Source organism: Oncorhynchus mykiss, chromosome 3 (genome assembly GCF_057628025.1).
Source record: "Oncorhynchus mykiss isolate SJ-2025 chromosome 3, ASM5762802v1, whole genome shotgun sequence".
Classification (NCBI taxonomy): Eukaryota; Metazoa; Chordata; class Actinopteri; order Salmoniformes; family Salmonidae; genus Oncorhynchus; species Oncorhynchus mykiss.
The window spans coordinates 15,168,293-15,179,237 of record NC_143024.1 but is presented as its reverse complement, the minus strand read 5'-3'; the positions used below and the strand labels follow the sequence as shown (position 1 = coordinate 15,179,237).

The window sequence follows — 10,945 nt, the reverse complement described above, 5'->3', positions numbered from 1 at the left end:
TGATATATCGTGGAAAATAATATCCCGATATGTAACTATCCATTTTTTCCCCTTGTTTACTATTGAATAGGCGTTTCAACAGTCTTGCTGTTATAAATGTAGTTCCTTATTGACACCATTGAGGTAGGGTTTGTTAAGATGACAGATTAGTTTATCGTAGCTTTTGGCCACTACTGTATGTATTGTCTTATCAAAAGGAATACAATGAAATATAATGATTAAAGATATGCTTTTTATTAAAATGTCCAGAAGCAGATGTAGCAGAAAAGGATCAACAAATAACAAAAGCAGCGTGTATAAAATAGTGAAGGTGAAACACCCTGAAACACTATTATCTCCCCATAATATTTGATTGTTCCATTAATCAAAGATATAATTAATCCTTTAAATCCCACATGAATCTTTCCTTTATTGTGATAAAATGTGATAACAACGCATGTTGACCCAAGCTGACAGGACTGTTTGAATATTCCTATCTGATGGACGCTGACAGAACTGTTTTTTATTTCACTATCTGATGGGAGAGAGAATGAGAAACTGAATGAATTTGAATGTTTTGAATAATTTGGAATATTTTTGAGGTGATTCCTCACTTGAAGCAGTACAAAAATACTTTTAAACTTTCAAATTAATTCAGTTTAAATTCTCATGAAGCATCCATTAGATAGTGATATAAAAAACTGTTCTGTCAGCGTCTATGTCAAACATCCGTCCAACATATAGGGTCAGTTTCCTGGACCCAGATTAAGTTTACTCCTGGACTAAAAAGCATGTTGAATGGAGAATCTCCATTGAAAGTAACTAGTCCAGGATTAGGCTTAATCTGTATCTGGGATACCATCCCAAAGAGCAAGACATACTTTTTTCCCCCTAAAAAATAGGAGTTACTGTTTCCAGTGCTGTTTCCAGAGTACTGTTTCCAGCCCCTTCCATGTCCAACAATCCCCAGTGGGCTCCGATGGAGGAGTTTCCAGCCCCTTCCATGTCCACCAATCCCCAGTGGGCTCCGATGGAGGTGATCCCGGCACCATTGATGCGACCACTGAGCAGCCTCAGCTCATTGCCCATGTTGTCTGGGTAGAAGTTGAAGGAGACCTGGTTGGGCATGCCGGCTGACAGAGTGCGCCCCATGTTGGTGGTTAACACCAGGTAGCAGATGTAGTCTGCTGGGTTGTACTTCCCAGACACCTCAACGATGGCCTCATCATTAAACAGCTCAATCTCCTGCTTTAAGCCCCCTTCACCACCAAACACAGGAGACCAGTTGCTACCGTATCTGAGCTGCAACCTAAAACAGAGGAAGCTTTTCAAGTTGGTTGTGTTTTGATAAGGCACATTCAGACCGAGACAGCAGGTAGCGTCAGAGAATATCAAGGAATTACATTTTACATTGTACTCTGGGTTAGATACGATAACACTATTGTTTGGTCATGTACTGAATATGTAATAAACACAACAAATGAATAAATACATAAATACATAAAGAAATAAAGAAAGAAAGAAAGAACGAAAGTCTATTGGGTAGTGTAGTTGGACTGAGTCGTGGTGAATGTTGGGTAGTGTAGTTGGACTAAGTCGTGGGGAATGTTGGGTAGTGTAGTTGGACTAAGTCGTGGTGAATGTTGGGTAGTGTATTTGGACTGAGTCAGTGGTGTTTGTTGGGTAGTGTAGTTGGACTGAGTCAGTGGTGTTTGTTGGGTAGTGTAGTTGGACTGAGTCAGTGGTGTTTGTTCGGTAGTGTAGTTGGACTGAGTCAGTGGTGTTTGTTGGGTAGTGTAGTTTGACTGAGTCGTGGTGTCTGTTTATGGGTCAGGGTCTACTCACCCACTGATGTAGTTGTTGCTGTTGTAGTTGTAGTAGTAGTAGTAGTAGTAATAGTTGTTGTTGGTCTCCCACACTCTGACTCCCGTAATGCGCCCCTCACCATAGGAAGAAAATGGGGTGCCAAGTCCCTGACCCACCTCAGAGGAATACGAGTATGGATCTTTGATGGCTAAAATAACATGGCCAATATGTTTACTATATTTACTATATTAATAATACATATTTATATATACATCATTTTATTTTTAACAACACATTTCTGAAAGATCTTTACATTATTAATAAAGTGCAGATGAATTAACTAAAGTACATTCTGCAATGATTTAATCAATCAGTTTATGTCTCAAAGAAGAACTCCTAAGTCTAACTGAAAAAGACAAATTGGTGAAAGCACAAAAGCTATTATTTATGTCATGTATTGTCATGTTGTGTGTTTCTGTCCTTTCCCTTCACCCTGTCTCCCTCTGCTGGTCGTTGTTAGGTTACCTTTTCTCCTCCTCTTTCCCCCAGCTGTGCCTTGTCTCCTCCTAACTACCCATTCACCCCGTTTCCCACCTGTTCCCTTTTTCCCTCTGATTAGGTCCCTATATCTCTCTCTGTTTTTGTTCCTGTCCTTGTCGGATTCTTGTTTGTTGTGTTTCATGCCTGAACCAGACTATCGTCATGTTTGCTGTAACCTTGTCCTGTCCTGTCGGAATCTGCCGGTCTATCTGAGCCTACCTATGTTTGGTTATTAAAGAAGCTCTGTTTAAGTTAATTCGCTTTTGGGTCCTCATTCACTCACCGTAACAGAAGAATCCGACCAAGAATGGACCCAGCGACTTCGGATCCTCTCCACTCAGCCGTCGAGATCCAGGGAGCGATGCTAGGCAGACACGAGCAGGAATTGTCTGCTGCTCGACATGCCGTTGAGACCCTGGCCACCCAAGTCTCCAACCTCACAGAACAGGTTCACCATCTCCGCCTCGATCCACCGGCCACTTCCAGGGCTTTCGAATCTCCGGAGCCCAGAATCAATAACCCGCCGTGTTACTCTGGGGAGCCCACTGAATGCCGCTCGTTCCTCACCCAGTGTGATATTGTGTTTTCTCTCCAGCCCAACACTTACGCCAGGAGCACTGCTCGTGTCGCCTACGTCATATCTCTCCTTACTGGACGGGCTCGTGAGTGGGGCACGGCAATCTGGGAGGCAAGGGCTGAGTGTACTAACCAGTATCAGGACTTTAAGGAGGAGATGATACGGGTTTTTGATCGATCTGTTTTTGGGGAGGAGGCTTCCAGGGCCCTGTCTTCCCTATGTCAAGGCAATCGATCCATAACAGACTACTCTATTGAGTTTCGCACTCTTGCTGCCTCCAGTGGCTGGAACGAGCCGGCTTTGCTCGCTCGTCTTCTGGAGGGTCTCCGCGCAGAGGTAAAGGATGAGATTCTCTCCCGGGAGGTTCCTTCCAGCGTGGATTCCTTGATTGAACTCGCTATTCGCATTGAGCGACGGGTTGATCTTCGTCACCGAGCTCGTGGAAAGGAGCTCGCGTTCTCCGTTGCCCCCCTCTCCGCATCACTACCATCTTCCTCTGCCGGCTCGGGAGCTGAGCCTATGCAGCTGGGAGGTATCCGCATCTCGACTAAGGAGAGGGAACGGAGAATCACCAACCGCCTCTGTCTCTATTGCGGTTCTGCTGGTCATTTTGTCACTTCATGTCCAGTAAAAGCCAGAGCTCATCAGTAAGCGGAGGGCTACTGGTGAGCGCTACTACTCCTGTCTCTCCTTCAAGATCCTGCACTACCTTGTCGGTCCATCTACGCTGGACCGGTTCATCAGCTTCCTGCAGTGCCTTAATAGACTCTGGGGCGGAGGGCTGTTTTATGGACGAGACCTGGGCTCGGGAACATGACATTCCTCTCAGACAGTTAAGGGAGTCCACGGCCTTGTTCGCCCTGGATGGTAGTCCTCTCCCCAGGATTCAGCGTGAGACGCTACCTTTAACCCTCACTGTTTCTGGTAATCATAGCGAAACCATTTCTTTTTTGATTTTTCGTTCACCTTTTACACCTGTTGTTTTGGGCCATCCCTGGCTAGTTTGTCATAATCCTTCCATTAATTGGTCTAGTAATTCTATCCTCTCCTGGAACGTCTCTTGTCATGTGAAATGTTTAATGTCTGCTATCCCTCCTGTTTCCTCTGTCTCTTCTTCACAGGAGGAGCCTGGTGATTTGACAGGGGTGCCGGAGGAATATCACGATCTGCGCACGGTGTTCAGTCGGTCCAGGGCCACCTCTCTTCCTCCACACCGGTCGTATGATTGTAGTATTGATCTCCTTCCGGGAACCACTCCCCCCCGGGGTAGACTATACTCTCTGTCGGCTCCCGAACGTAAGGCTCTCGAGGATTATTTGTCTGTAGCTCTTGACGCCGGTACCATAGTCCCCTCCTCCTCTCCCGCCGGAGCGGGGTTTTTTTTTTGTCAAGAAGAAGGACGGGTCTCTGCGCCCCTGCATAGATTATCGAGGGCTGAATGACATAACAGTTAAGAATCGTTATCCGCTTCCTCTTATGTCCTCAGCCTTCGAGATCCTGCAGGGAGCCAGGTTTTTCACTAAGTTGGACCTTCGTAACGCTTACCATCTCGTGTGCATCAGGGAGGGGGACGAGTGGAAGACGGCGTTTAACACTCTGTTAGGGCACTTTGAATACCGGGTTCTTCCTTTCGGCCTCGCTAACGCTCCAGCTGTCTTTCAGGCATTAGTCAATGATGTCCTGAGAGACATGCTGAACATCTTTGTTTTCGTTTACCTTGACGATATCCTGATTTTTTCACCGTCACTCCAGATTCATGTTCAGCACGTTCGACGTGTCCTCCAGCGCCTTTTAGAGAATTGTCTTTTTGTGAAGGCTGAGAAGTGCACTTTTCATGCCTCCTCCGTCACATTTCTCGGTTCTGTTATTTCCGCTGAAGGCATTAAGATGGATCCCGCTAAGGTCCAAGCTGTCATTGATTGGCCCGCCCCTAAGTCACGCGTCGAGCTGCAGCGCTTTCTCGGCGAACTTCTATCGTCGTTTCATCCGTAATTTCGGTCAGGTGGCAGCTCCTCTCACAGCCCTTACTTCTGTCAAGACGTGCTTTAAGTGGTCCGTTTCCGCCCAGGGAGCTTTTGATCTCCTCAAGAATCGTTTTACATCCGCTCCTATCCTTGTTACACCTGACGTCTCTAGACAGTTCGTTGTCGAGGTTGACGCGTCAGAGGTGGGCGTGGGAGCCATTCTTTCTCAGCGCTCCCTCTCTGACGACAAGGTCCACCCATGCGCGTATTTTTCTCATCGCCTGTCCCCGTCGGAACGTAACTATGATGTGGGAAACCGCGAACTGCTCGCCATCCGGTTAGCCCTAGGCGAATGGCGACAGTGGTTGGAGGGGGCGACCGTTCCTTTTGTCGTTTGGACTGACCATAGGAACCTTGAGTACATCCGTTCTGCCAAACGACTTAATGCGCGTCAGGCGCGTTGGGCGCTGTTTTTCGCTCGTTTCGAGTTCGTGATTTCTTATCGTCCGGGCTCTAAGAACACCAAGCCTGATGCTTTATCTCGTCTCTTCAGTTCTTCAGTAGCCTCCACTGACCCCGAGGGGATTCTCCCTGAGGGGCGTGTTGTCGGGTTGACTGTCTGGGGAATTGAGAGGCAGGTAAAGCAAGCGCTCACTCACACTCCGTCGCTTGTCCTAGGAACCTTCTTTTCGTTCCCGTTCCTACTCGTCTGGCCGTTCTTCAGTGGGCTCACTCTGCCAAGTTAGCCGGCCACCCTGGCGTTCGGGGTACGCTTGCTTCCATTCGCCAGCGTTTTTGGTGGCCCACCCTGGAGCATGACACGCGTCGTTTCGTGGCTGCTTGTTCGGTCTGCGCGCAGACTAAGTCCGGTAACTCCCCTCCTGCCGGCCGTCTCAGGCCGCTTCCCATTCCCTCTCGACCGTGGTCTCACATCGCCTTAGATTTTGTCACTGGACTGCCTTCGTCAGCGGGGAAGACTGTTATTCTTATGGTTGTCGATAGGTTCTCTCATTTCATTCCCCTTGCTAAGCTTCCTTCTGCTAAAGAGACGGCACAAATCATCATCGAGAATGTTTTCAGAATTCATGGCCTTCCGTCAGACGTCGTTTCGGACAGAGGTCCGCAATTCACGTCTCAATTTTGGAGGGAGTTTTGCCGTTTGATTGGGGCTTCCGTCAGTCTCTCTTCCGGCTTTCACCCCCAGTCTAACGGTCAAGCAGAACGGGCCAATCAGACTATTGGTCGCATCTTACGCAGTCTTTCTTTTCGCAACCCTGCGTCTTGGTCAGAACAGCTCCCCTGGGCAGAATACGCCCACAACTCGCTTCCTTCGTCTGCGACCGGGCTATCTCCTTTTCAGAGTAGCCTCGGGTACCAGCCTCCGCTGTTCTCATCTCAGTTCGCCGAGTCCAGCGTCCCCTCCGCTCAGGCTTTTGTCCAACGTTGCGAGCGCACCTGGAAGAGGGTCAGGTCTGCACTTTGCCGTTATAGGACGCAGACTGTGAGGGCTGCTAATAAGCGTAGAACTAAGAGTCCTAGATATTGTCGCGGTCAGAGAGTTTGGCTCTCCACTCAGAACCTTCCCCTTAAGACGGCTTCTCGCAAGTTGACCCCGCGGTTCATTGGTCCGTTCCGTATTTCTCGGGTCATTAATCCTGTCGCAGTTCGACTTCTTCTTCCGCGATACCTTCGTCGCGTCCACCCGGTCTTCCATGTCTCCGGTATTAAGCCCGTTCTTCGCGCCCCCGCTCGTCTCCCCCCCCCCCCCCCCCATCCTTGTCGAGGGCGCACCCATCTACAGGGTCCGCAGGATTTTGGACATGCGTCCTCGGGGCCGTGGTCACCAGTACCTCGTTGATTGGGAGGGGTACGGTCCTGAGGAGAGGAGTTGGGTTCCCTCTCGGGACGTGCTGGACCGTGCGCTGATCGAGGATTTCCTCCGTTGCCGCCAGGTTTCCTCCTCGAGTGCGCCAGGAGGCGCTCGGTGAGTGGGGGGGTACTGTCATGTATTGTCATGTTGTGTGTTTCTGTCCTTTCCCTTCACCCTGTCTCCCTCTGCTGGTCGTTGTTAGGTTACCTTTTCTCCTCCTCTTTAATCATCACAATTTAATCATTATAATTCAGATTTGTATTTTTATAACTCACGCAAAGCCAAGCAGCCAGCCAAGAACATTGTGACAACCAGGATTAAGAACATTCTGCAAAAGTGAGGCATCAACACTTAAGACCTTTAATTTCAGTCAATTTCACTCTCATTCCGTTTCACTTTAAATGGTAAAACTTGAAATAATGTAGTTAATAATGTTTTTCATAGTAGTTTGTCAAAACAAATAAGTCATTTTACCTGTCAGGTCAGTGTTTCCTAGGAGGGAAAAGAAAATAACCTTTTGAATTGTGACGTAACAAACAACAAACCATTCTTAATGTGAAATGTTATAAAACAGCTCTAAAAAGTTGAACCTCCTCTTGTTTACTACAATCACTCTTGCAGTGCTAAGCTACTGTAAAACTTTTTTAAAGTCAGATCATTTCATTTACATTTAGAGGCCAAAGGGCATATTGTTTGTGCCCAAGAACCAAGAGATAATGAGTATTAACTTCATAACATTTCCCACACCAGTATTATGCATTAAATACAAGTGCACATTTTCTATTTAGTTAGTTGTGTAGTTACCCACAGTGCTATCTTGAGATGTGTGTCAAAACCTGTGAAAGCTTTTTGTCTCTCTGTCTCTGCCAGGTCCTTCTAGTCTACTGCTTCCTCTAAGAACTGCATTTATACCTGCTGAACATTCCATCAGCTCTAGATGGAAGTAGCATGACAAAGAACACCTTTAGTCAGTCACTATTGAGAAGTCAGACATTGTTTTCTAATTGGTCGAGGCTACTTTGGGAGGGAGTATCAAGGAAGTACTATAAGGAAATAATAATTGTGTTCTTTTGAATTGTAACAAATTAATGTTCTGAAATAGGGATCAAAAAAAGATACAATCTAACAACCGAACAATTAAAATAATATACCAACATCGTATGAATGTGTACGAAAATCGCTCAAAATCAGTCTCCCAATCTTCAGTTGTTTTATTACACCAAGAGGAACTCCTTCCCTTTAAACATTAACATGCTGAAAAAGACGTGTGGATCTTGTCATTAACAGGATGGTTAGTTCATTGGTTTGCTCAAATATCTACAGTATTTTATTGTAGAATATTTGTTTCAGAACATGTTTTTCCATTTAATTCTAGAGGGGCAGATGAGATTCTACATTTTCTGTCTCCATTATTTTCCAACGTTTTCTGCAGTCTGTTACAACACTCACATCTTCATTAAATCACTGACAACCTGTTCATGTTACTACAGGAAAACAATCTGATTTATTTTTCTGCAGATGACCAGATAAATATCAGTAGAAGTTACAAAGTGATAAAATAAAAGTTTGTATACAGATGACAAGGTGAAATACCCGAGGCACTTGTGACTACCTATCCATAATATGTGTTAGTTCAATTAACACATTAATACAAATATATAATGTAGGACCTAATTTATCAAAAATAAAGGTCAAAATAAATCAAAATTGCTATATTAACTACTTTTGTGTATGTAAGTTGAGTTATCTATTTTCTTTTAGTTGGGTAAGAACATGAATTTATCTCAATAACTACCCATTGGGCACACACTGGTTGAATCAACGTTGTTTCCACGTCATTTCAATGAAATTATGTTGAACCAATGTGGAATAGACGTTGAATTGACGTCTTTGCCCAGTTGGTAGCTTCCCTTACAAAACATTTGTTTGCTGTATAACGCTAAGATAACAAGCTGAACTCATGTACTGTATATTAAATGTATTCTGATAAACTCATACATACTCATCTTTTCATTTGTTGTGGTAAATACAACCTACAATAATGCATGTGACCTGTATGTGACTCTTCTCCTTCAAAGGCGTGACCTCAAAAAGAAAAGTGTGCATATTTAGAAAATACTCAATAATATTCTAAACATTCAAAATTAATTAAAAACTTCTTAAGGATAGGTGTCCCACAAGCAGGACAACTTCCGGGAAACTGGAGGGCGCGCAATTCAAATAAATAATCATGAATATTATGGATTTTAAACATTTATGTACATATAAGTGTGTTATATCGGCTGAAAGCTTAAATTCTTGTTAATCTAACTGCACTGTCCAATTTATAGTAGCTATTACAGCGAAAACATGCCATGCAATTGTTTGAGGAAGGCGCCCCACATCTGTCACGACTGCTGCCGAAGTCGTTGCCTCTCCTTGTTCGGGCGGTGCTCGGCGTTCGACGTCACCGGTCTTCTAGCCATCATTGATCCTTTTTTCATTTTCCATTGGTTTTGTCTTGTCTTCCCATACACCTGTTTTCAATCCCATTCATTACCTGTTGTGTATTTAACCCTCTGTTTCCCCTCATGTCTTTGTCAGAGATTGTTTTATTGTCAGTGTAGTGTGATTGTTGTATAGGTGTGCGTCGGGTCCTTGTACCCATGTTTATGTACATTTAGTGTTATGGAGCATACTCCGTGGACTTTATTAAAAGACTCCATTTTACACTCCATTTGACTCTCCTGCGCCTGACTTCCCTGCCACCTATTACATCTACGCATGACAGAATCTCTGACCAAATATATGAAGTCAGCAGGAGAGGACACTATGCCCATGGAGCTGGAGGAACGCGTTCAGGAACAAGCTAGGGAGATTGACGTTATCAGCTCCGTCATGGATCACATTGCCATGAAAATGGATCGCTGGGAGAGACAGGGAGTTTCTCCAGCGCCACCACCACCACAACCGGAATCTCCCGTGAACGATTTTTCCTCTCCGGAATCGAGGATCCATTTATCCCTACCTACGGGATACAACGGAGATACTGCCGGCTGCCAGGGTTTCCTCCTTAAACTGAACTTGTATCTAGCCACGGCCTCCCCAGTACCATCTGACCGTGAGAAGAGTTACGCCCTCGTCTCATGCCTCACCGGGAAAGCCCTGGAATGGGCCAGCGCTGTGTGTAGTAGGGAGGTTGCGGCGCTGGACCATTTTGAGGAGTTCACCCGCCAATTCCGGATAGTATTCGATCACCCACCTGAAGGCAAAGGAGCGGGTGAGCTTCTCTATCATCTGAGGCAGGAGACGAGGAGTGCACAGGATTTTGCCTTGGAGTTTAGGACCTTGGCTGCCGGCGCTGGATGGAGCGACAGGGCCCTGATCGACCATTACCGTTGTAGTCTACGCGAGGACGTCCGTCGGGAGCTGGCCTGTAGAGACACCACCCTCACCTTCGACCAGCTGGTGGACATGTCCATCAGGCTGGACAACATGCTGGCTACTCGTGGACGTCTAGATCGGGGTCTGGTTGTTCCATCCTCCCGCACCCTCTCTCCCGAACCTATGGAATTGGGAGGGATGGTGCGCAGGGAGACCGGAGGGGGTTCCCGCTCGAGCACCATTCAAGGTCGCAGAGAGCACACTGCTGGTCGGTGCCGGGTTGGTTCCTCTGGGAATAGAGAGGGCAGGCAGGGCATTCTGGCGTCACCCCAGGTGAGTAGGCACCATTCTCATCCAGAGCCCTCTGCTGCACTAATGTTTGTCTCTGTCTCTTTTCCTGACTTTTCACTGCATTCCCAGTATAAGGCGCTAGTAGATTCGGGTGCGGCTGGAAATTTCATTAATAAAAGTCTAGCTCATAGTTTAGGGATCCCTATTGTTCCTGTGGATATGCCTTTCCCTATTCATGCCTTAGATAGTCGACCATTAGGGTCAGGGTTTATCAGGGAGGTAACCGCACCTTTGTGTATGATAACGCAGGAGGGTCACAAGGAGAAGATTAGTCTTTTCCTTATTGATTCTCCTGCGTATTCTGTGGTGCTAGGCCTACCCTGGTTAGTTTGTCATAACCCCACTGTTTCTTGGCCACAGAGGGCTCTCACAGGGTGGTCGCGAGAATGCTCAGGTAGGTGTTTAGGGGTTTCCGTTGGTGCTACTACGGTGGAAAGTCCAGACCAGGTCTCCACCGTGCGCATTCCCCCCGAATATGCCGATTTGGCTCTCGCC

At 46.4% G+C, this 10,945-nt stretch overlaps 1 protein-coding gene across 2 annotated transcripts; it reads right to left on the bottom strand.

The window, feature by feature from the left end:
* Window positions 1-218: 218 nt before the first annotated feature.
* Window positions 219-7,689, bottom strand: LOC118944821 (zymogen granule membrane protein 16-like). 2 transcript variants are annotated; one of them, XM_090221733.1, is made up of 5 exons: window positions 7,545-7,689; window positions 7,211-7,228; window positions 7,012-7,064; window positions 1,825-1,993; window positions 219-1,288 (listed from the first exon to the last, which is right to left on the bottom strand). In XM_090221733.1, the coding sequence occupies exons 3-5, from the start codon at window positions 7,061-7,063 to the stop codon at window positions 871-873; spliced, it is 639 nt and encodes a 212-aa protein (XP_090077859.1). In that variant the 5' UTR covers window position 7,064; window positions 7,211-7,228; window positions 7,545-7,689; the 3' UTR covers window positions 219-870. The 2 variants fall into 2 exon arrangements, with proteins under 2 accessions (XP_090077859.1, XP_090077854.1); XM_090221728.1 differs by having other exon boundaries at window positions 7,541-7,662.
* Between the last annotated feature and the right edge of the window lie 3,256 nt (window positions 7,690-10,945).